Source organism: Schistocerca cancellata, chromosome 6 (genome assembly GCF_023864275.1).
Source record: "Schistocerca cancellata isolate TAMUIC-IGC-003103 chromosome 6, iqSchCanc2.1, whole genome shotgun sequence".
Taxonomy (NCBI): domain Eukaryota; kingdom Metazoa; phylum Arthropoda; class Insecta; order Orthoptera; family Acrididae; genus Schistocerca; species Schistocerca cancellata.
This window is the reverse complement of record NC_064631.1, coordinates 677,862,251-677,887,086: the sequence shown is the minus strand read 5'-3', so window position 1 is coordinate 677,887,086 and position 24,836 is coordinate 677,862,251. Positions and strand designations below refer to the sequence as shown.

Genomic DNA, 24,836 nt, shown 5'->3' with positions numbered 1-24,836 from the left:
TGAAATGGTAAGTCACTTTCCTTACTCCATCGCTCCGTACAATTGAAAGCGGAACAAGAAATCACTATTTCGATAATCCTTAATTCCTTATAAACCGTACAGACCGAGAGAAACTTCTTGGTAAATTCAAATATGGCGGGCAATACAGACGATGGTAATCAGCTGGTAGAGCCATCTATCGGTAGGTCCGGTAGTTGAGCATCCCTCATTTCGCTAGCTTTAGACGCCTGTACTGTAGGCTCAAGAGGAGAGTGGTATTTTGTTTTGGTCCAAACGGGGTGTGTTGTGTGAGTCGTGAGCGGTTACAGTTTTGTTATTCTAGTAGATAATGGCAACAGGCGTTGTGAATAGATCATATTTATTACTGGGACAGTGTGTTCCCTGCGTAAAGCGAAATGCGTCAAAATTTAAAGTAAAAAGAATGGAACTCGATAAAAATTTATTAATGGTAAGACATACGAAACGGAAATCATACTAATGGATCATAGCACGAAAGTGAAGTTTTTCTTTTTTTTATTTGATTGAATTCCAATGTTGTCGCACCTGGAGTCAAATATTTCGGTAAAATATTTACTCTTGCTAAGAAGCTATCCAGTTTAATCGATTGCCCAACGTTCAGTACATTTTCTCTATGTTATTATTGGTTGGCGCACATTTGTATTTAATACTGCCATGTTTTTACCAGTCCTTCACTGTAGTCTGTGTTAAAGTTGCCGATAAATATCGTGCTTCCAGTTTCTCAATTTGTACAGCTGTCTCAGTATTTTGTATTGCACCAAAAGGTGATGCAACAGCCATAGAAAAAGAAATCTTCGGACAGGTATTTTATTTTAGGGTCTACTTTATGGTTTTTTTACTCGGCCGTTTTCTTGTTTAGCCTATCGGACATCAAGTACTTTCGTTGACTCGAACGGATATGTAGTCATTCATGTTGCTATTCTTTTTATGCAGTCCTTGTGCCCGGTTAGGCCCTGTTTGGTGACTGATTCTTTATGGCTCCATGAAAACTCACGCACATTGGAACAGTCAGCTAAATTTTAGAAAGGGCCATCTACATGCTGCACTTGTTCTTGGTCTATCATATTGCACTAAGTATTTAATCTTGGAATTACTCTAGGAGTGCTTCCATTTCACTTTCATTCTGATTGTAACAATTTAATTTTAGATAGTAAAGACAAATGATCAAAACGAATGTGCTTTTGTTACTTATTGCAGAGTAATTAATTGTTATCACTATGTGTGTTTCTTCAGAACTGACTGATTACTTTTGTAGTATTTCAGGAAAGATGAATACATATATGCACATGACCCTGGGAAAAAGTGCAAGACGGGAGATATAGTTTTGATACAACAGCTACCACAGAAAATGACAACCCTTATCACTCATGAAGTAAAAGATATTATATATCCTCTTGGAGATATTACAGACCCAATTACTGGCAAGAAAGTTGTTGCTGATAAATACAGGTAGTTATAGAAACTAATACTGTAATCTATAAATACTTCTCAACTTAATGGCAAAAGCTCATTCATCATTGTCCCTTTATTGTTGAGGATCATAGTCTCCAACAAATAAGCTTTGCATGTTCATGAATAAAATTAGGCTAGTCACTTCACCTGGTTCAAGGGAAGTGTGAGATTCCACCCATCTGTTTTGACCTGTGTTGTAGGTTTGTTATGTTGTCACAGTTTGCAGTTAATCCATGATACACGCACCAGCGGACAATGTTGCCGTACAGGACTAAATCGCTTAAATCAGTCCACTTTATAGCAATCGCTGTCATAGTCAGAAACTATTTCTCTCAAAATTCACTAATACACCAAGAAACAGTAAAAAACACATTCAGTTTTGGCACTAGAAATACATTGCACCTCTATAATTGGTTATGTCAAAGAATCATCCCACTGGCTGCACGAAACTGACACATTGCCAACCTATGATCAGTAGATAAGCACCACTGCGACAGCCGCTGGCCCTGTTCTGAATTTTAGGCGCCATCAACTTCTTCTGTTTTGAGGACAGCCTTTTTTTATGGATTTAGTTCTTATTTGTTCTGTTTCTTTGCTGGTGTTGGATTTAGTAGGAGTGGTATTGGTTGGGTTGGGGTGGTTTAAAGGGAGGGAGGGGGATGTTGGGGTTGTTTAGAGGATTTGGTTTCACTTACATTTTGTGTGTGTGTGTGTTTTCCATTCAATATCAAGGAGTTATCCTCATTGGCTGTTGTTAGACACATCTCCAACACTACAGTTTTTTTCACTGATGCCTCCTCCACATCACAGCATGTTGTCAGCAAAAGTATTCCTTAAACACTACCAAAAATCTGATCTTTGCATTCAGCTCCAATATGTGCTCGAATCATTGATAAGCTGTATGCAGGGTGTTACAAAAAGGTACGGCCAAACTTTCAGGAAACATTCCTCGCACACAAAGAAAGAAAATATGTTATTTGGACAAGTGTCCAGAAACGCTTACTTCCCGTGTTAGAGCTCATTTTATTACTTCTCTTCAAATCACATTAATCATGGAATGGAAACACACAGCAAGAGAACGTACCAGCTTGACTTCAAACACTTTGTTACAGGCAATGTTCAAAATGTCCTCCGTTAGCGAGGATACATGCATCCACCCTCCGTCGCATGGAATCGCTGATGCAGCCCTGGAGAATGGCGTATTGCATCACAGCCGTCCAAAAGACGAGCACGAAGAGTCTCTACATTTGGTACCGGGTTTGCGTAGACAAGAGCTTTCAAATGCCCCAATAAATGAAAGTCAAGAGGGTTGAGGTCAGGAGAGCGTGGAGGCCATGGAATTGGTCCGCCTCTACCAATCCATCGGTCACCGAATCTGTTGTTGAGAAGCGTACGAACACTTCGACCTAAATGTGCAGGCGCTCCATCGTGCATGAACCACATGTTGTGTCGTACTTGTAAAGGCACATGTTCTGGCAGCACAGGTAGAGTATCACGTATGACATCATGGCGGTGAATCGAGGAAGTACAGTACATACTGACGAAACTAAAATGAGCTCTAACATGGAAATTAAGTGTTTCCGGCCACATGGTCACATAACATCTTTTCTTTATTTGTGTATGAGGAATGTTTCCTGAAGGTTTGGCCATACCTTTTTGTAACACCCTGTATACAAGGAATACAAAAAGTTTTCTTTGCCACGGTATTTCAAAGGCAGTTATCAGTTACGAAGTGTAAAAAGTCAAAATCTGTAGACTTTTAAGGAACTCTGCTTGAGTAACGTTGGCACTTGTTGATCCAAGTACATACAAACAAGAAAATAAAAGGTAAAATATTGATGGCCTTATTGATGTATGACTTGCTGTTAAGAACTTCCTGTCTTAGTGATGTGTAACAGATTAATTGAACACATATGTTGTCCATATGAGCTCCACTGTAAAAAAAAAAAAAAAAAAAAAATGATTGGACCCGACTGTCAGTACTTTAACTTTTTTATGTACTGGAATCAACACATGCCATTTCTTAAAGGTTACATGTAAGTTTTAATGATTTCTGATGGAATAGTCCTCTGATATGGGATTAGTACAACACTTGTACAACCATAAATGAAATAAAATGAGTCATGTTGTTGCTGGAAATGGAGCTATAATTCATGTGAAACCAGTATGGAAATTAACAAATTTGGTAGCTTGCTGATGAATTTTTTGTTTCATACAGTCTGAAGGAAGTATTGTTCTTCAAGGTCAGTAATGTCATTTAACAGTCTGTCTGTCTGTGTGTGCCATAGAGCAGTCCAGTCATGACAGTTGCAGACATTGACTTACTAACTCATGTGATGATCTGTGTTGGTCGAATAGGGTTCGCCGTGATCAGTTCCTATAATCCTCACAAAGATGAAGTGAAGGGCTGTCCTCCCAGTTCTTAACAGAGCGTATTCTTTGGAACCTTAATAGTGGCAACGATTTACTTGCAACTTATCGAAAATATACATTTTTCAGAGTTTTACTTCCCTTCAAACTAGTGAGCAGCATTGTGTATAACCCATTGCCAGTGATGTGGAAGGTGTAGATTAGCCTTAGCAGAGCTAGTTGTGTTGATAGTTTGAGTGGACGTTCTCTGTAACAGTTCTGAAGGGAACGCCATGAAGTGCTTGCTTCATCTGAGGAATCAGGTTGAAGTCACAAGAGCTTTTAAGTGCGGAGAGTGTGGCGGATGCTACAGCACCCCCCCCCCCCCCCCCCCCCAATCCCTTTGATCAAACAAATCAGCCGAAACCTGTGTCGTATGCACCCGAGCATTGTCCTACAAAATGATGGGTGGCTCCTGCAGGAAGTGTTATTGCTTCTGTCTGCAAGCTGGTAACAGGCTGTGTTGCAAAACTGAACAAACTAGAGAAAGAAGTGATGACGCTTTCTGCAGGAGCAGCCCATCGTTTTGCTGGACAGTGCTTGGGTGCTTATGGTGCAAGGTGTGACTGAATTGCTTGAGTGATGGGGCTGTGGAGTGCTGTGCCACCCACTACACTCCCTGGACTTAAGCGCTTGTGACTTCACCTGATTCCTAGCAAGTGTACCGGTAAGAAATGAGCGTTAAGATACAAATGTGTTGATAGGGAACATTTGTTGTGAACGAGCCTTAATTTTATGTTTGTTTGGTTGGTATGACATCTGTCAAAGATATTTAGTATACATCAAGTCATGGAACAAACATCATCATATGTTTTCATTGTGTTAACAATGTCGAATTTTGTACCAGAAAGTGATGATTTGTGGAAAGCATTATTTTTTTGTTTTCATTTGAAAAAAAGTGCTGCAGAGTCACATCGAATGCTTGTCAAGGTGTTTGGTGATCGAGCTCTATCAGAAGCAACATGCAAAAGATGGTTTCAACAGTTCAGAAATAATGATTTTGATGTAAGAAATGGAGATGTGGAAGACTACCATAAAAGTTTGAAGACGCCGAATTGCAAGCAATATTGGATGAAGATGATACTTTGAGTCAGAAGCAAATGGCAGCAATGCTAAATGTTGCACAACAAACAATTTCTGACCGTTTGAAAGCTATGGGAAAGATCCAAAAGTGTGGAAAATGGGTGCCATATGAATTGAATGAAAGACTGATGGAAAACCGAAAAACCATTTGTCAAATTTTGCCTCAAAGACATGAAAGAAAATCAATTTTGCATCGAATTTTTACTGGTGATGAAAGATGGATTTATTTTAAGAAACCTAAACAGGAAAAATCATGGGTTAATCCAGGACAACCATCAACATCGACTGCAAAACTAGATCGATTCGACAAGAAGACAATGCTGTGTGTTTGGTGGGATCAGAAAGGTGTGGTGTATCATGAGCTTCTAAAACCCGGAGAAACTGTGAATACTAATCGCTACAGACAACAAATGATGAATTTGAACTATTCATTGATCGAAAAAAGACCTGAATGGGCCAGAAGACATGGCAAAGTGATTTTTTTACACGACAATGCACCTGCACACAAAGCAAAACTGGTTCAGGATACAATCAAAACACTTGGCTGGGAGCTGCTACCCCACCCGCCGTATTCACCAGACTTAGCCCCTTCCGACTACCATTTGTTTTCATCAATGGGACACGCATTGGCTGAGGAACACTTCGATTCCTACGAAGAAGTCGAAAATTGTGCGTCTGATTGGTTTGCGTCAAAAGACGAACATTTCTATTGGCGTGGTGTCCACAAATTGCCAGAAAGGTGATCAAAATGTCTTGAAAGCAATGGTCAGTACTTTGAATAAAATGTTTTTACTTTCCAATTCAAAATTAGTGTTTCATTTCCACAAAAAAAAAGGGGGGGCGCTCATTCCATACCGATACACCTGGTAAGATAAAGCAAGCACTTCATGACATTTGCTTAAGAAGTGTTACAGTGATTCATCAGACAGTAGACCAGTCCACTCCAAATTATCAATACGACTGCCATTGCTAAGGGTGTCCAACAACTTCCACATCACTTGTAACATGTTATACACGAGTCTGGTAACGTCCTTGAATGACATTAAAACTTAAAAACAAGTATCTATTTTGTATAAATTGTAAATAACCTCCGTACATCATTTGTTTGAGAGATCTCATGTTTAGTTTCATTGCATGTAATTAAAAATTTCTTAATTATTTTTTGCTTTATAGGGATGAAATCAGCAGAGCAGCTGAACTTTTTGGAAAGAACGATGATGCCTTCTGTTATGAAGATGCTCCAGAACGTGGATGGCAGGAAGACAGGAAAGATTTCACACACAGGAGGAGTTACATTAAATACCATGTATATGACAATGATAATCAGCGTTACGCAGTTTAGTGCTAGATTATAATTTCTAGCGTGTTTGCAGGTTGAGACTTCAGAGTTCATGTACTATATGTGGTGATTGTTGTTGGTGATTCTGTGTATTTCAGGTGTCTTCTTCCCTCTTTCACCAGTTTAAATTTGCAGTATACAAATTTTGTCTTCACTAGCAGTTGTTATTGTTTTCATGCCAATACATCCATTATTTTGACTTGTTTGAGTAAATGGAGTGCATATACAATGGTGGCACATAATGAGGTGATCTGTTTTGACAGTGAAAATTCAGAGAATTGTAGATTTTTGCTTTATAATGTAATAAATGTAAATAAACTCTTTAGTTATGTAATACCTATGTAGTGGTATTCCAGAACAAGTAATATGAATGTTTTTTGTGGTTTAATAAATTATTTAATTCAACTACTTGCTTTTAACTAAAATGTCCTGAATGATTCAGGGCTCCTCCCATCTCGTTGAGTCGTAATCTATATGCAGCCTGTTTCTTTCACCTCCTCTCTTTTTGTCCTCCCCCCCCCCCCCCCCCCCCCTCTTCTTTTATAGTTTTGTTATTATTACTGAGTTTAAATCCTATTTTCCATTACTCAGTCACACTTTTGTGTATCATAGATGCCGTTGTGAGGAGGATCCCTCAGTTACGTGGAAAGAATTAAGATAAACACTGTATGAGAAACACAGTTATGATGAACTGCTTCTGTAGTGTTTCGGAGGCAGGATTCACCAAACTGCTGACATGCTCCACAGGCGATGGGTTCATCTTTCAAGATGGTAATGTAGGAGCACTGTGACCATCTTGTCAACATCTCCTTCAGGAGAAAGGAATCAACCAAGTGGATTTGTCTGTAGTAATTTCTGGCATGAACCCGAATGAGCAAGCTTTGGACCAGTTGAAACTTGCAGCACATCATTGTTGTGCACCAGATGAGCCTAGGAGGCGGTCATTGAAGGAGACAGGCTTGAGAAATAACACCTCTACCACCTCACAGAAATTGTGCCAAGGAGGATCTGATCATGTTACACTGCATAGGGTGGAGCAAAATGGTATTACATTTCACCCAGCAAAAGAGTTTGATTTTACAGATGTGCACTTTCAAACAGACTGGGTTTATTTTCATTACTGTTTTGGATCTTATCCTATTTTCCCTGCTTTCAGTAGCTGTAAGCTTAGACATATTTGCAAATGGTGAAAACACTTTACTTGAACAATTTATGGAGTCATTTTGTTACAATAAGCTTTTGAGGTTCTGTGTTTGAGAATAAGTGGTTGTGGAATTGCTACATAAGGGAATGAGATGCAATGTATTGAAATTTTATTGTGTTTGTTGCACAGCCTTTGTTATTTTCTGTGGGTACACCCACAAGCACAAAATAATGAAAATTCTTAGACAGTGCAATATGTAAAATAAGGAAAAGGCATCCAATCAGCACTGTTCCGCTATACGTGAGTGGCTGCCCTTCCCTTATTATTCAGCCAGCATGGAATTGTACTAATTTCAATACCAAAAAGTACTCCACTAATTTTGTCACAGTACTTTAATTACATGGTGACCACACTGCAAAAACCACGCTTTTGAAATACACTCCTGGAAATGGAAAAAAGAACACATTGACACCTGTGTGTCAGACCCACCATACTTGCTCCGGACACTGCGAGAGGGCTGTACAAGCAATGATCACACGCACGGCACAGCGGACACACCAGGAACCGCGGTGTTGGCCGTCGAATGGCGCTAGCTGCGCAGCATTTGTGCACCGCCGCCGTCATTGTCAGCCAGTTTGCCGTGGCATACAGAGCTCCATTGCAGTCTTTAACACTGGTAGCATGCCGCGACAGCGTGGACGTGAACCGTATGTGCAGTTGACAGACTTTGAGCGAGGGCGTATAGTGGGCATGCAGGAGGCCGGGTGGACGTACCGCCGAATTGCTCAACACGTGGGGCGTGAGGTCTCCACAGTACATCGATGTTGTCGCCAGTGGTCGGCGGAAGGTGCACGTGCCCGTCAACCTGGGACCGGACCGCAGCGACGCACGGATGCGCGCCAAGACCGTAGGATCCTACACAGTGCCGTAGGGGACCGCACCGCCACTTCCCAACAAATTAGGGACACTGTTGCTCCTGGGGTATCGGCGAGGACCATTCGCAACCGTCTCCATGAAGCTGGGCTACGGTCCTGCACACCGTTAGGCCGTCTTCCGCTCACGCCCCAACATCGTGCAGCCCGCCTCCAGTGGTGTCGCGACAGGCGTGAATGGAGGGACGAATGGAGACGTGTCGTCTTCAGCGATGAGAGTCGCTTCTGCCTTGGTGCCAATGATGGTCGTATGCGTGTTTGGCGCCGTGCAGGTGAACGCCACAATCAGGACTGCATACGACCGAGGCACACAGGGCCAACACCCGGCATCATGGTGTGGGGAGTGATCTCCTACACTGGCCGTACACCACTGGTGATCGTCGAGGGGACACTGAATAGTGCACGGTACATCCAAACCGTCATCGAACCCATCGTTCTACCATTCCTAGACCGGCAAGGGAACTTGCTGTTCCAACAGGACAATGCACGTCCGCATGTATCCCGTGCCACCCAACGTGCTCTAGAAGGTGTGAGTCAACTACCCTGGCCAGCAAGATCTCCGGATCTGTCCCCCATTGAGCGTGTTTGGGACTGGATGAAGCGTCGTCTCACGCGGTCTGCACGTCAAGCACGAACTCTGGTCCAACTGAGGCGCCAGGTGGAAATGGCTTGGCAAGCCGTTCCACAGGACTACATCCAGCATCTCTACGATCGTCTCCATGGGAGAATAGCAGCCTGCATTGCTGCGAAAGGTGGATATACACTGTACTAGTGCCGACATTGTGCATGCTCTGTTGCCTGTGTCTATGTGCCTGTGGTTCTGTCAGTGTGATCATGTGTTGTATCTGACCCCAGGTAAGTGTCAATAAAGTTTCCCCTTCCTGGGACAATGAATTCACGGTGTTCTTATTTCAATTTCCAGGAGTGTATGATTTATCATTGTTATTAAAGTCTATCGGCATTTCATTACAATGACAGCATTTTGAAACATTTTCCTGTGTAGGGACGATATGGTTTAAGATTGTCACAATCTGAACAAGCACAGCAGGGAATGGAGACGGGGTGGGCCCAAATGTTGCCGAGTTTGTTTTGACTACGCTGCAGAAGTTTTGCTGGGAAGCCTTTACACATCCTCCATGCAGTTCCAATCTCTCTTCATGCAATTTCCAAATTTTTGGTGCCCTGAAGAAAGATTTTCATAGCCCTCAATTTGCTTCAGATGGAGAAGTGCACATCCAGACAGAATTATGGTTCCATAGTGTAATAAATCTTACTTCTTCAGAATTTTTGTATGTCAATTGAAACGTTAAGTTCCATTCAAATTTTGGCCAAATGTGTTAATATTCATACTTAAATTATATATGCTATGTCTGAAGATATTTTTGCATATATTTAAAACACTATTTTTCTGATAATGTAATTTTAATTTTTATATCGATCCATTTCACAACATCGATTTTGAACCATAAAAGTTAGTAATTACAGTTGCCAACTTAAATGACACAAGAACTACTTTACAGTAATAATGATATCATGATGCTTCACTTTTCATACAAAATCTCTGTTTTCATTTATTATTTTTTTAAAGTTTACTATCGATAATATAATTACAGGAAGGGCTATTTTTCATATTTTCAAAATTTGCAACCTTCGTTATGAAGTTCTTCAGGCACATAAATCTTCACATAAATAATTATTTTCATAAAGCGTAATGTGAGTTGTATATGAAAACCAATTTCAATTAAGACAGTTACGTTTTTACTATTTTGGATTACATGCTATATAGAATGATCTGAAAGTATGTTCGTAATACATATAGAAATTTTAGGCACCAGTGTGGTTTCAGTAGCTTGTTCAGTGTTAGTTTCAGACCATGTAGCAATCTGAGGAGTTACGGTCTTGGTCTTATGTAAAAGCACTGCAGAATGTTGGTTTGTGAACAAGTATGGTAGTAAAAAGTGTTCCAAGAACTTATAAATAAATATAGATAATCATAAAAAGCAATAATAATTATCCCACGACTTGTCATTGAAACACCTTGGACCAATAATTCTGTAAAGCTTATGCACGAACAAAGAAGACACCTTAGACAACAAGATAGCCGTTTCAAGATAAGTAACATTTATCTGCTAATACATTGTTCTAATCTTCTACACATCTACATCTATACTCTGCCTACCTCCATGAGGTGCATGGCAGAGGGTATGCCCCACTGTACCAGTTATTAGGGTTTCTTCCATTCCATACAGGTATAGAGCGCAGGAAAAATCGTTCTTTGAATGCCTCTGTGCATGCAGTAATTATTCTAATCTTATCCTCACAATCCCTGTGTGAGTGACACATGGGTTGTTGTATATCGCTAGAGTAATTATTTAAAGCCAGTTCTTGAAACTTTATTAATAGACTTTCTCAGGACAGTTTACGTCTGTCTTAAAGAGTCTTCCAGCTCAGTTCCTACAGTATCTCTGTGACACTTTCCCATGGATAAAACAAACATCACCATTTGTGCTGCTGTCCTTCTCTGTACACGTTCAATATTCCTGATAGTCCTATTTAGTAGGGGTCCCACACACTTGAGCAATATTCTAGAATAGGTTGCACGAGTGATTTGTAAGCAATCTCTTTTGAAGACTGATTGCAGTTCCCCAGTATTCCACCAATAAACCAAAGCCTACCGCCTGCTTTACCCACAACTGAACCTACGTGATCATTCCATTTCATATCCATACAGAGTGTATATGTATGTGTTGCCCGATTCCAACAGTGACTCATTGATACTACAGTCATAAAATAGTACTTTTTTTCATTTTGCGAAGTGCACAATTTTACATTTCTGTACATTTGGAGCAAGTTGGCAATCTTAGCATCACTTTGAAATCTTATCAAGATCAGAGTGAATATTTATGCAGCTTCTCTCAGGTGGTACTTCATTATATACAACTGTGTCCTCTGCAAAAAGCCTGATTTTACTATTAATATTGTCTGCAAGGTCATTCATATACAACATGAACAACAATGGTCTCAACGCACTTCCCTGGGGCACACCCGAAGTTACTTCTACTTCTGACGATGACTGTCCATGCAAGATAACATGCTGTGTCCTCGCTGCCAAAAAGTCCTCAATCCAGTCACAAATTGTACTTGATACCCATTCTTTTGACAATATGCATAGGCGCGGTACTGAGTCAAATGCTTTTTGGAAACCGAGGAACACTGCATCTACTTGGCTGTCTTGATCCGAAGCTTTCAGAATGTCATATAAGAAAAGTGTGAGTCGGGTTTCACATTATCGATGTTTTCAGAACTCATGTTTGGCACTGAGGAGGTCATTCTGTACAAGACAACTCATTATTTTTGATCTCAGAATATGTTCTAAGATTTTACAACAAATCAATGTCAAGCGTATCGGACAGTAATTTTGTGGATCACTTGTACTGCCCTTCTTGTAGACGGGTGTGACCTGCACTTTTTCCAATAACCGGGCAGGGTTTCTTGTTTGAGGCATCCACGATAAATTATAGTTAGAAGAGGGCTAACTCAGCCACAAATTCAGTGTGGAATCAGCAGAGATTCCATCAGGCCCTGGAACTTGTTCAATTTTAATAATTTGAGCTGTTTTTCAATACCACTGAAATGAATACTTATTTCATTCATTTTTTTAGTGGTACGAGGACTAAATTTGGGCTCATTTGCTAGGGATGGACACTAACTTAGGTGCCACTAACAGCCTTTACAAATGACAAGAATTTCTTTGGGTCCTGTGAAAGATCATTTGACAATATTCTGCTAAAGTAGTCATTGAAGGCATCACACATTGCTTTCTTGACAGTCAAAAAAAGTTTCATTCAGCATCTCTGTCTATAGCCCAATGCTTTATTTTACACCTATTATGCAGTAATCTCTGTTTCTTTAGAAGCTTATTTATTGAGGCTGTATACTATGGAGGTTCACTCCCATTATGAACTGTTCTACTAGGCACATATCTATCCAGTGCATGGTCAACTATTCTTTTAAACTTGAGCTAGAGTTCCTCTACACGCTCCTGACCTGTGCCAGAAGTTCCTGGTTCCTCACTGAAATGTGATGCTACTGATTTTTTTTATCTAGTTTGCTGAACATATATATGTTTCTGCTTTTTCTAGCTGCCCTTTGTATTTTGGTAATCATTGTTGCCATAACCACGTCATGGTCACTGATACCAGTTTTGATGTGGACATCTTCAAAGAGGTCAGATCTATTTGTTGACATTAGATCCAATATATTTCAATCATGAGTGGGATTCAAACTGTCTGTTCTGGGAAGTTTTCTGAGAAAGCATTTAGCAATGTTTCACATGATGTCTTATCATCCCCACCACTAGCAAAATTCTAATTTCCCCATTTAACTGTTGGATGGCTAAGGTCTCCACCAATGATTACAGTATGATTGGAGAACTCACATACAAGTGAACTGAGGTTTCCTCTAAAGTTTTCGGTTACATCAGGGGATGAGTCTGATGGGCGATAGAAGGATCCAATTATCATTTTATGTCCACCCCTGATACTGAGTCTTGCCCAAACAATCTCACATGCAGCTTCAATTTCTATCTTGGTAGATTTGAGTTCAGGTTTCAACCAGTTTCCTGCACCTAGTATTATATGAGCTTCACTGCTTTTCATGAGCACTTCAGACTCTGACGCTTTGTTGTGAATGCTTCAGTAGTTTTCCATTAGGATGTTAATACTCTCTCCTGCAGGAGGCATTTCTTTTGATCTTAACTGATACTTCTGTGTTTCCTACAGCTATCATTATCTAGATTGGATGGAGAGTCGCCTAATCTAAAAACTGTTGTGTGCATCCCGCACACAGTCAGCTACCTGAATAGCAGCCTCTGTGTGTTGCGCACACCTGACCTTTTTAGGGGGACACTACTGTTCTCAATCCTGTGGCGTAAGTCCAGGAAGTCACAGCGTAGGTTGTCACAGTACCTTCGAAGTCTCTGGTTCAGTCCTTCCACTTGACTCAGAACCAAAGAGTCACGATCATTTCTGGGGACAATGTTGCAAATTGTAAATTTCACTGAAACTCCGTGCGCAATGCTGGTCTTCTCAACCATCTCTGCCAGTCACTGGAATGACCCAAAAATGACCTTGGAGTCCAAACAACAGGCATCATTTGTTCCAATGTGTGTGTCAATCTGCAGTATGTTGCACATTGTTCCCTCAATGGCTGTCGGAATAGTCTCTTCAACATATTGAATAAGGCCCCCAGGCATATACACTGAGGGCACATGGTGATCTTTCCTGCCATTTCCGCCTAGGGGTACCAGCATTCACTCTATATTTGATCCGCTGACAATTAATAGACTCCTAACTTTTTGTGTTTGCCTCCTCCTGATACTAGACAAAACAGGTTTCCCCAAAACAGGAGAAATGAATCCTACTGGCTCAGTTTCAGTGAGACAGCATCTCAGACATGTTGGTTAGGGGGATCGGTACAAAACCTTGAGTCCTCCTTGGTCCCCGTCCTCCCTGTACAAAACACCTAGATCTACGACTGCCATACAACTCGCAGTCAAGTGGATGGGTAGTGACAGGTCCTGTAAATGACAGATCCTGTAGTTTCTGCAGAGGAGACAGGATCCATGTGAGAGTACAGTACTTGACGTATCTCCAATACATGTATCGCAGGTACATGACTCTCAGGAACTCTTCGAACACACCGATTCAAAACAGCTGCCAATCTTTTGACAGTAGTCAGGCCAACTGCCAGATGCTATGGAATGTCAACCAACTCATCCCGTGTTTGAGAACAGTGTTCACAGTGATGCTGCATTTTGGCTGGTGCATTATATTACAAGGCAGTGAACAAATAACTTTAAATTAAGCCTACTGGTTATCTTTTAATCTGTTGAGCTAAAAAATTGCAAATTCCCTATAAGAATTGAAGCAGATACACAAAACAAGATTTCTATTAAGGCAACGCAAGATTACTAGTTTCCTAAAATGTTTTGGATATAATTACAGTTGTTAGCAAACTCGAAAAAAGAGTTAAAATTTACAATAAAAGCAGGTAATATATATGGCTACTCCTCTTTAAGGGAAAACTAGATGTAACACAATATGTTAGATAGAAAATCTGCTACAGTAACTAAATCACAAACACTAGTTTGCTACAAACTGCTCTCATATTATGCAGAGGAGTATGGTAACTTCTGAAAATCCTCAGAGTGCACATTTATTGTGATATACAATGAAACTCTGGCTGATGAATACTTTGGCTGAACTGAGAACCACAAATGCTGATTTGCTATGAATTAAATTACCGGTACATATCCAAAACACTTGTACCACTAACTTATGCCAAAAGGTGTATATCATGCAGGAACAAAACTTTACAACAGATTACCAAGACATATAAAATCTCTTCCCGAACTACAAAGCTTTAAAAAAGTCTGTGACAGCCTACCTTCTGAAAAACTGCTACTATTCAATCTCACAGTATCTTACACAAGAAAAAATGTAATTTGTATCTTTAATTGCCAAAATAAGTTATAAATATACAGTATTTCAAAAAAATTGTGATTTGTTACAAAAATTTAAATAATGTATGTTTGACGTTTGAAAACCCAATAGCTAAAAAGGTTTTCTGTCCAATATCCTGTGAACAATATATGTACTGAAAAAGATATTTATATGGACAAATAAATAAAAATAAATTAAATATAGTTTTGTAAGCATCCGAAAATTCTGAAACTAACCTATTTCTCATGTAATTGTTCAATGAAATAAGTGAAGATTGTTTTGAACAAGGATAGGCCTATTGTCCTCAAAAATTCTAAAAGAGCGCAATTTAGTTTAAGCCTACAATTGACGATAACAGTATTAGTTTATCGCAGCACTCGTGAATGTTCTAAATTTCAGAATATATCACCATACAAATGGGTATTGAGATAATCAACGAAAGATTATGCAGAAGAAGTGATGCAAACAGAAAATTATGCGAATCTAGAACTTTAAATAGTTGGCTTTTATATATAAATAAGCGCATGTATTGTACCAATTTTTCACTTACCTGATTCTGTGCACACTTCTATGCTGGCATGCCGGAGAAGAACACTGCAGCATAAGATTGTTTCGATCAAAACCGCTAAAATGTGCAGCACCAACAAAGAACGTCTTCTACCTGTTGCAGCTAACAATGGAACCAAGGACATTGATTCAGCTTAGGTCTTTCAGTCTGTGTCAAATTCTTCTTTGTGTCATATCTCTCATCTCATCTTCATCTACTTCCTCTTCCCTTTCTATAATACTTCCTTCAAGTTCATATCCCTTGTATAAACTCTCTATGTATTCCTTCCACCTTTCAGTTTTCCTTTCTTTGCCTAATACTGGTTTCCCACCTGAGCTATTGACATTCATATAGCTGCTTCTCTTTCCTCCAAAGACTCTTTAATTTTTCTATTGGTGGTATCTCTCTTTCCTCTAGTTATATCGGTCCTGTAGCCTTGCATTTGTCCTCTAACAATTCTTTCTTAACCATTTTGCAGTTTCTCTAAATCTCATTTTCTAGATGTCATATTCCCTTTCGCCTGTTTCATTTGCTGCAGTTTTATGTTTTCTTCTATCATCAGTTAAATTCAATGTATCCCAAATTATCCAAGGAGTTGGCATGTAGGTGCACCAATATTAGTAACTATGGGTCTTAGAGTGATGCCTTCCTTGTGTACATTGTGAAGGCCACATGGCTGCAATGGTTCAGCTGATCATATTATATTATCATTAATAAATGTTACATGTGTGGTAGTGTCCATCCCTTTGTTGTACAATGGAGGAGTAGAAATCACCAACATGAGATCCATTGTGGAACAATTTATTCACTGGCTGCAAGAACACACAGTGAACAAACATGAGAAAAACTTAGGAAAGTGAAGTTGGCAAATAACATAGAGCTAACAGTCATAATTGCTGTTTTTGTGGTTGATAGTTGCCACAGAGCAACCCCCCACCTTCCCAAGTAGTGCAGAGCAGGGGGCACAAACTGAGCAGGAGATGGTGAACATGAGGAAGTCTTAAAGCCACATAGGTGGACAAAGTTGTTGTCCCGTGTGGGAACAGAGAGGTTTGTCAATTGGAGTGAGGTCAATGAGCTGTGTGTGGAGATGGACAACAGCAGAAAAAATCCCATCACTCAAGATTTTGGCTACTATGTGGTCCTGCTCAGTATGTGGAGGTAGCTCGAAGGACTTCCGTAGCTATATGTGATTGTTGAGGTGTTGTGTTGCATTGGCAGGGAGAAGATGAAAATGAAGACAATGCCATCTTGAATCTTGATGAAGAGGCCATCAAGGTGAATATCTGTGATATGGACAGTGAACACTGTCTCGGGCAGAGATAAAGGAGTAGAGATGGGGTGTTACATGAAGGGGCAAAAATCATAGCACACTTCATGGGTTGTGTCTCATGGAGAGCTGTCATTGACATTGTAGGGAGGGGGGGGGGGGGGGGAGATGTGGTGTCATTGACTGTGGGTGGCAAATCTAATAGTAACAGGCAGATGTAGGTTGTTGGCTAATGATTGGGCTGGCTGTGCTCTATTCACTGATACTGTTTGGCATTTGCTGTTTAGTAGTAAGTCTAATGTTTTCTATTCATGGTTGAGGACCTTGTGAGGGCCCGAGTATGGGGGCTGGAGAGATGCCCATATGGACCTGTCATGAAGCATAACATAACAACAAAGGGAGAGTTCTTTGTGAACAAAGACTCATGGTACTACATGCAGTTTTGTTAGAGAAGTACGTGTGTGTGAAATATGTTCATATACTTGATCAACTAGAGCAGGGAGCTCCTCATCATTTGAGTGGTGAGAGTGTCTGATGAACTTGGCAGGAAGGATGAGTGGTTTGCCATAGGGGATGTTAGCAAGTGACACTTGTAGGTCCTCTTGGTGTGCAGTGTGTATTCCCAGGATGATCCATGGTAGTGCCTCTGACCAGTAACTGTCATTTCACATGAGTGCTGCCTTAAGTGTGTGGTACCAACATTCCATAAGGCCATTACTCTGTGGGTGGTAAGCAGTGGTGTGGAACTTGTCAGCACTTCAAAGCTCGCATAGTTTGATGAATAGAGAGGATTTTATTTGGCGGCCCTGACTGGTAGTTATGGATGAGGGGCAACCAAAGTGGGAATTCAGGAGCTGATAAAGGTATGGGCAGCCAAATCATCTGTAATATCAGATAGAGGAAGAGCTTCAACCCACCTCATGACTCGGTCAATGATTGAGAGTGTGTACTGAATGCCCTCAGAGGGAGGGAGCAGGCCAATGAGGTCAATACGTACACATTGGTATCCTTAGAGGGGGTGTGCATGTAATCGGACTTTACTCCTCTGGCAAGGGATACAGGTATGCGTCAAACTGCAACAATCATTCTTAATACCCAGTCAGATGAACTGTTGGGTAACCAGTTTCATCATGGCCTTGATGCCTGAGTGAACAGGATCGTGCAGGGAGGCGAACATTGCTCATCAGAGAGGGGGAGGCACAACTGGTCGGAGAGTACCCATCAAAGTGTTGCACACAATGAGGGTGGATGAGCCCAGTAGTAGGTGCAGTTCAAGAGTCAACGCACATTTTGTGCCCTTTAGTATGTTTGCAAGTTCGGTGTCATTGGTTTGCAGGAGGGCCAAAATGTACATATCAATGGGAGACATGATAATGTTTATCCTGGACAGATAGTCAGCAATAGCATTCTCAGAACCATGTATACAGGGTGTATACATGGTATACATGGCATCAATGGCATCAATGCATACAGTTGAAGGTACACAATACTAGAAGCAAAAAAGTCTCAGTAAACGTAGGGTCGAAAATGCATACCTTAGGAGCTATGAGCAATTTTTCATCTTCAATGCTGTGAAACAAATCTCTTCTACTGCAAGTTCTTTGCTTTCCATGTTAGTGTGGACCAAAACGAGAAAAAAAGGTCCAGTAAACATGTGCTCTAAAATGCATTCCTTAAGAGCTATGAGCATTTTTTCATCTTTGGTACTTTGAAACACAACTCTTCTAATGATCGAGTGCTCATATTGTGTCAGCAGAGACTGAGATGTGGGTGTCAGGTACTGTGTGTGCCAGTGTGATGGCGTGAGCTAGGGCAGACTTGACAGCCATGAACATTTGGATCATGTCATCTGTCCATGGAACTTTCCTTGTGCCAGAGATGTTTGTTGCAATCAGAGCATCAATAAGCAGAGCCTCGATGGAGGCAGTGTAATGGAGGTGGTGATGACAGTAGAATTTTATAATGCCCAGGAATCTTCACAGTTCATGATACTCCATGGGTAGTGGGAGGTTATAAATATACTCAACATTGTTGAATGTTAGTCAGATGCCCTCAAGTAACATCATATAGCCTAGGAAAGTCATGATTTAGTTGTGACTACTCGTGATTGATTTCGACACCATTGTTATGGAGAGTGACCTGGACTTGAGCCAGATGCTCTTTGTGTTCTTTGACAGTGGAGGAAAAGATTAGGGTGTCATCCAGATCGGCATATACAAAGGTTGGAACTTAATAGTGGCAACTATTTATTCATAACCGATACAAAAGAGTTACATGTTTGCACCTGTTACTGTCCTTCCAAGTAGTCACCAGCATTGTGTAGAACCCAATGTCAGTGATGTGGAAGGCATAATATACCATTAACAGAGCCTGTTCTGTTGATGGTGCGAATGGAGCGGTCTACTGCCTGTTGAATTTCTGGAACAGTTCTGAAGCAAATGCCATGTAGTGGTTCCCTCATCTTCAGAATCAAATCAAAGTCACAAGGACTTAAGTCTGGGGAGTGTGGTGGTTGGTACAGTACTTCCCAGTCCCATTGATTAAACAGAGCAGTCACAGCTTGCGCTGTATGTGCCCATACATTGTTGTGCAAAATGATGGGTGGGTTGCGCAGAAAGTGTTGTCACTTCTTTCGCAAAGCTGGTCACAGGTGATGCACCAAAAATGAACAGTAATGCTGTGCATTTATGATCTGCCATGGAGGAATGTAATGCATTAGGATAACACCATCACAGTTGTACATGAGAATCACCATAATTTTCACTATACTGGGGCTCCGACACACTTTCGAATTTCACGGTAACCCATAATGATACCATTTCTTGGATTGGTGTGTCAGTATTGGCTTGTATGATGTGCCCCTGTCTCATCCAGTGTTACAATACGCCATAGAAAAAGCCTCCCCTTGATGCTCGTAGCACTCCAAGTGCATCTGAGCAGCATCGTAATGCATCCATTTCTGCATTTCTGTCTAGTCATGTGGAACCCATCATGATGCAATTTTTCACATGCCCAGGCATTACTTCAGAATGTGAAGCACAGTCGTATGCACTAATCTGGTTTCATGGGCAAGCTCACGAATCATATGGTGTCGATCACTGTCCACTAACGCGGCAACAGCATGCACTTCTTTTTCACAGATGCTAGGACAACCTGCCTGATGCATGTCTGCCACAATTTGCTGACATTCACTGAAGGCTTTTACCCAATGTGCCACTGTTCTGTACAGCAATGCTGATTTCCTGCATGCCTCCTGAAGACCTTCATGACACTGTCATGTTGTATGACCTCTGGCACATTCAATCTTGATCCAACTCCATTGTTCCTGTTTCGAAAACGTAGTGACACAATTATGTTAGACCACTCATTCACAAGTGACTGTGTTTCCCTCAATTGTGTGCACGGTGGTGACATGGGACGGGCGAGTCCATTTGCTCGGAGGTAAGGTAGGTATGTCAACAAAAAATGTGTGCTATCAGTGACAATAGTAGATTCCATTGCATAGTGTCTCCACAGCAGTGTTGCTACTATTTAAGTTCCAACCTATGTATAAACTGGATGTTGAATGAGAAGAATCAATAAACTGCTGCCACGTTTGGGCCACATTTTTTAGGCCATATGGCATGAAACAGTCCTCAAAAAGTTCAAGAGGGGTAATTGGAAAAATCTTGGGCATGTCGTCCTTGAACATGGGAATTTGGTAGTAAGCTTTGTGGCAGTCAAGTACATTGTACACATGTGCACCACTGAGCAATTGGGTAAAGTCCTGAATGAGTGGTATTGGTTGATTGTCTATAATAGTGTTAAGAGTTCAAGAGCCCTGTAGTCCCCATACAGAAGAAACAAATCATCTTTCTTCTGGACAAGGTACTTGGGGGAAGACAAATTGTTATGTGAGGAGCATATAATGCCCACATCAAGTAGATTGCTGACAGCTGTTTTAGCATGGCACAGTTTTTTGAGATTGAGGCAGGGAGCTTTGTGTCATATGGGTAGTCCCTCGATATTATTGGTTTTGTGACAAGTACCATTAGCAATCCAACTACAAGCACATTATTTGAATCCATGAGAGAAGTGTCATTGTCAGTTGAAGAGGGGTTGATGCACTGGGAGGAAGCACTGTGAAGCAAAGTGTCACTGACCTTAGAGTCCTGTGGAGGAGGTGAGGCCAGAGAGAGCATGTGCCTAGCTGCTGGGAGTCATCAGAGAGCAATGAGTTCACATCGGAGAGCTGACATTGCATCTTAAAAGCTTGCATCTGTTGCATGGATGCTGTGTTGATCAGTTAGTGAAGTACAGCATTATGAGTTCGTAGAGCATTGGAAGTGAAGTGCTCAAGTGTAAGCCCAACCAAGGATGCAGTGAGTTGAACTATTAAAGCAGAGCACTCAAGAGAGAGAGAGAGAGAGAGAGAGAGAGAGAGAGAGAGAGAGAGCTAAGGAAGGGTTATTTGTGGTTAATAAAGAAGAAGAGCTGAATGAACCTGGGATTAGGGAGCTGGAGTCACAGTGGAGCAATGAGACAGATTGGATACTTAGTGCTAAAATGAAATGTTTAATTCTATACCAAGCAAAGGTTTGCCAATTTCTCTGATGTGGAAAGTAAACGTAAAATTTAGATCAGGAGTGAGATTTGCTGCGCTGAGAACATTGATACTTGAGGTGTTAGCAACACATAAATTTAGTTTGGTCAGAAATGCGTGAGTGGGGGCTAACACAGTAGGTACGATGCTAGCCTTCATGCCTGTATCACTCAGAAATCTTGAGCCCAATATGTGGTCCACCACATAGATATGACCACCTAGAATGGAGGTGGTATTTGTCGATTGTTGTTTTGTTGGGTGCGATGTGAGGGCAGTGTGGGCTGGGGTGCCAAAACCAGTCCACGAGCAGAGTTTGAGAATGTGCAGAGAGGTTGGCAGTTCTGTACTGCATCGTTGAATGTAGCTTGGAACCAACAGAGGGGGTACATGGGGTGACGGGTGCTCATCTCACTTGTGCATCCTCTGCTGGGTTCCAAATGAGTCACCTGTGTGTTCAAATCAGCCTTCAGTGGCGATTAGAAGTGGTTGTGGGTTCAGTGCAAGTAGTGCTTGGAACTTGCCAACAGGTGTTTGCATGTCTTCCTGAAGTATTGTGTGTGCTCTCACATAGCTTCTGCCAGGGCAAGTTGGAAGGGGGTTTCAGAGTATTATTGGTAGTACCAACCCTGTCCTCTGTGCGACCACTGGGGTTTGTGCGAAGATGTCTGTGCCAGAGAATGCTGTAGACTTGATATTTGAGGTGGAACTTAGTCTCCAATGAATCTGAAGCACGTGAAAGCAGTTGCAGTTGCAGACCATACAGAAGCTAAGCCACAAAGTCCACAATGTCAGGCAGGACTTCCACATCAACGAATGCCCATAGGTGGCACTGTAGTTGGGATGGCGTCTGTGATCCCAACCTTTTATTCAGATGGAGGGTGCGATAAACTCTTGATTATCGTAGTTTTGACAACAGACATGGCCTTGATGCCTGAGTGAGCAAGATCGTGCAGGGAGGCAAACATTGCTCATCAGAGAGGCCCACCTGCAAACCAATGACACTGAACTTGCAATCATACTAAAGGACACAAAATGTGCATTGACTCTTGAACTTGTGGTGAGCAACCGGGCAGAGAACTAGATTACTGATGGGATCTGTGTGGTCATACAGACAGCTGATGAGATAGATAAAATGTGAGTTGTCATCTGCAATGCCATGGAGGCAAGGGATGTCTTTCAGCAGCAGGGCTGACAGTTTAGGAAATCTGCCATTCAGGAAAGTGACAAGGCACTGAGAGTGATAAAATCTTGATTGGGCATTGAGCAACAGATGGTGTCCCAGAGCAACTTTGCCACTTTGCCAGAGGTTGTTGCAGAAAGGGGGGGGGGGGGGGGGGGAGGGAGGTCACAGCAGGTAGGTGTGAGAGAGCATGGTTGAGTGATGCAGCAGGGGGGACAACTACGGTCATCAAATGCAGCAACAGTGTGCTTTGCTTTGATACAGAGGGGGAACACAATGTGATGTGTCACTACAGGACTCCCTGGGGGGGGGGGGGGGGGGGGGGAGATTTCATGGTATGGAGAGTGCGGAAGTGCCGTTGACCATCATGAGTGATACAGCCGTGGCTGTGAAAACTGATAACAGAGGATACATGGTATACAAAATCAAAGAATGTACGGTACCTTGAGGGGTACATTGAGTGTAGTAGTTCACAGTTTGGTAGCCACTGAGCATCAATGACAATATATGTAGTACATTAGAACTGTATTGGATGGTTATATTAAGTCCAAAACACACACGTTCACCAGCCTCCTGAGACACTTGCAGAGTGCTGAGATTGACATGACCTTGTGAACCACTGAAGACAATGCACTTTTTATGTGTGATTGTGAACTCAGATAGGTCAGAGAGGTCACCTGTGTTGCAAGAGGAAGGAATCGCTCATGTTCCAGAGTAACAGTGGTATGTGGTGGGTAATACAACCAAGATTCACAACCTGAAGGTGAAATGTGATGAGAAAACATGGGATTTGGTCCAGTGTACAGTGAATGGCTCATAGTCCATAATGTGCACGTACCACACCATAAACACTCACTGGCAGAATGTGCAAAGAAATGAAAATGAATTTGGGGTCACCAATGTGGCAGTTTCCATCCCTTTGTTGTATGATGAAAGAATAGAAATTACCAGCACGAGATGTACTGTAGAACAATTTATTCACTAGCTACAAGAATACATAATGAACAAACAAGAGAAAAACCCACACAAGCAAAGTTGGCAATTAACATATACCTAACAGTCTGCGAGTCAAAACTCGTAGGTGCTGTTTTTGTGTTCGATAGTCACAACACGAGGAAAGCCTGACAAGATTGTTAAGGCTGTCATGGCCACTTGTTGACAAACTACTCGTTGGTTTCTGTCTTGGGTTCTTTGGCCAACATTTGTTTGGTGATATTTCTGATATTTCACCAGCACAAGTGGCAGGCGTGGTCAAAGCTTTACCCTCCATTGCTGGTGGCAAAGATGGAGGGTGAAGCTTGATGATGCCAGCCACTTGTGCTGGTGAAATATCAGAAAAATTGCCAAACAAACATCAGACAAAGAACCTGAGACAGAAGCCAACAGGCAGTTTGTCACACTGATAAAACTCATCACCTCGGTTTTAGTCATAGGATCACCATTTATCTGTGCATAGGTAATCTCATTAAAAAATTAAAATCTTCTTGTCTTCTGGTTGTAGTCATTAAATGCACGAGACAAAAGTGAGACCTTAGTGATTTAATTCATGTATTTAAACGATATTGATTTAAACTGAAGCACAGTTAATTATAGATTCATAAAAATGAACTGAAAATTCCTTATCCCTTGGAACAGCTATAAACAAATTTGATTAGATCATTATTTTAAAATGTAACTGGGATGCATGAAAGCGCCTTTATGATTCTCTGATGAGCATTATAGAAAAGCACTAGCCAATACTATCAAAATAAAAAAATACACAAAAGCTCAACAGTGATGATGTAACTTACCAAACACAAACACACACACAAAATTCAAGCTTTCGCAACCCACGGTTGCTTCATCAGGAAAGAGGGAAAGAGAGGGAAAGACGAAAGGGTGTGGGTTTTAAGGGAGAGGGTAAGGAGTCATTCCAATCCCGGGAGCGGAAAGACTTACCTTAGGGGGTAAAAAGGACAGGTATACACTCGCACACACACACATATCCATCTGCACATATACAGACACAAGCAGACATATGTCTGCTTGTGTCTGTATATGTGCGGATGGATATGTATGTGTGTGTGTGTGTGTGTGTGTGTGTGTGTGTGTGTGTGTGTGGGTGTGCGCGCGCGCGCGAGTGTATACATGTCCTTTTTTCCCCCCTAAGGGGGCGCGCGCGCGCGCGAGTGTATGCATGTCCTTTTTTCCCCCCTAAGGTAAGTCCTTCCGCTCCCGGGATTGTAATGACTCCTTACCCTCTCCCTTAAAACCCACATCCTTTCATCTTTCCCTCTCCTTCCCTCTTTCCTGATGAAGCAACCGTGGGTTGTGAAAGCTTGAATTTTGTGTGTGTGTTTGTGTTTGTTTGTGTCTCTATCAACATACCAATGCTTTC

The 24,836-nt window shown here is 41.5% G+C and overlaps 1 protein-coding gene across 1 annotated transcript; it reads left to right on the top strand.

The window, feature by feature from the left end:
- The first annotated feature begins 238 nt into the window (after positions 1-238).
- On the top strand, positions 239-6,706 carry LOC126191467 (28S ribosomal protein S17, mitochondrial). The gene is made up of 3 exons (XM_049932342.1): positions 239-448; positions 1,274-1,467; positions 6,136-6,706. Exons 1-3 carry the CDS (start codon positions 329-331, stop codon positions 6,302-6,304), a joined length of 483 nt encoding a protein of 160 aa, XP_049788299.1. The 5' UTR covers positions 239-328; the 3' UTR covers positions 6,305-6,706.
- Positions 6,707-24,836: the final 18,130 nt, after the last annotated feature.

Excerpts from the sequence above, each read along its gene's own strand:
- LOC126191467 (XM_049932342.1), top strand. The coding sequence starts at position 329 with ATGGCAACAGGCGTTGTGAATAGATCATATTTATTACTGGGACAGTGT. Across the intron at positions 449-1,273 it reads TCGATAAAAATTTATTAATG|TATTTCAGGAAAGATGAATA; the intron begins GTAAGACATACG and ends TTACTTTTGTAG. Across the intron at positions 1,468-6,135 it reads GTTGTTGCTGATAAATACAG|GGATGAAATCAGCAGAGCAG; the intron begins GTAGTTATAGAA and ends TTTGCTTTATAG.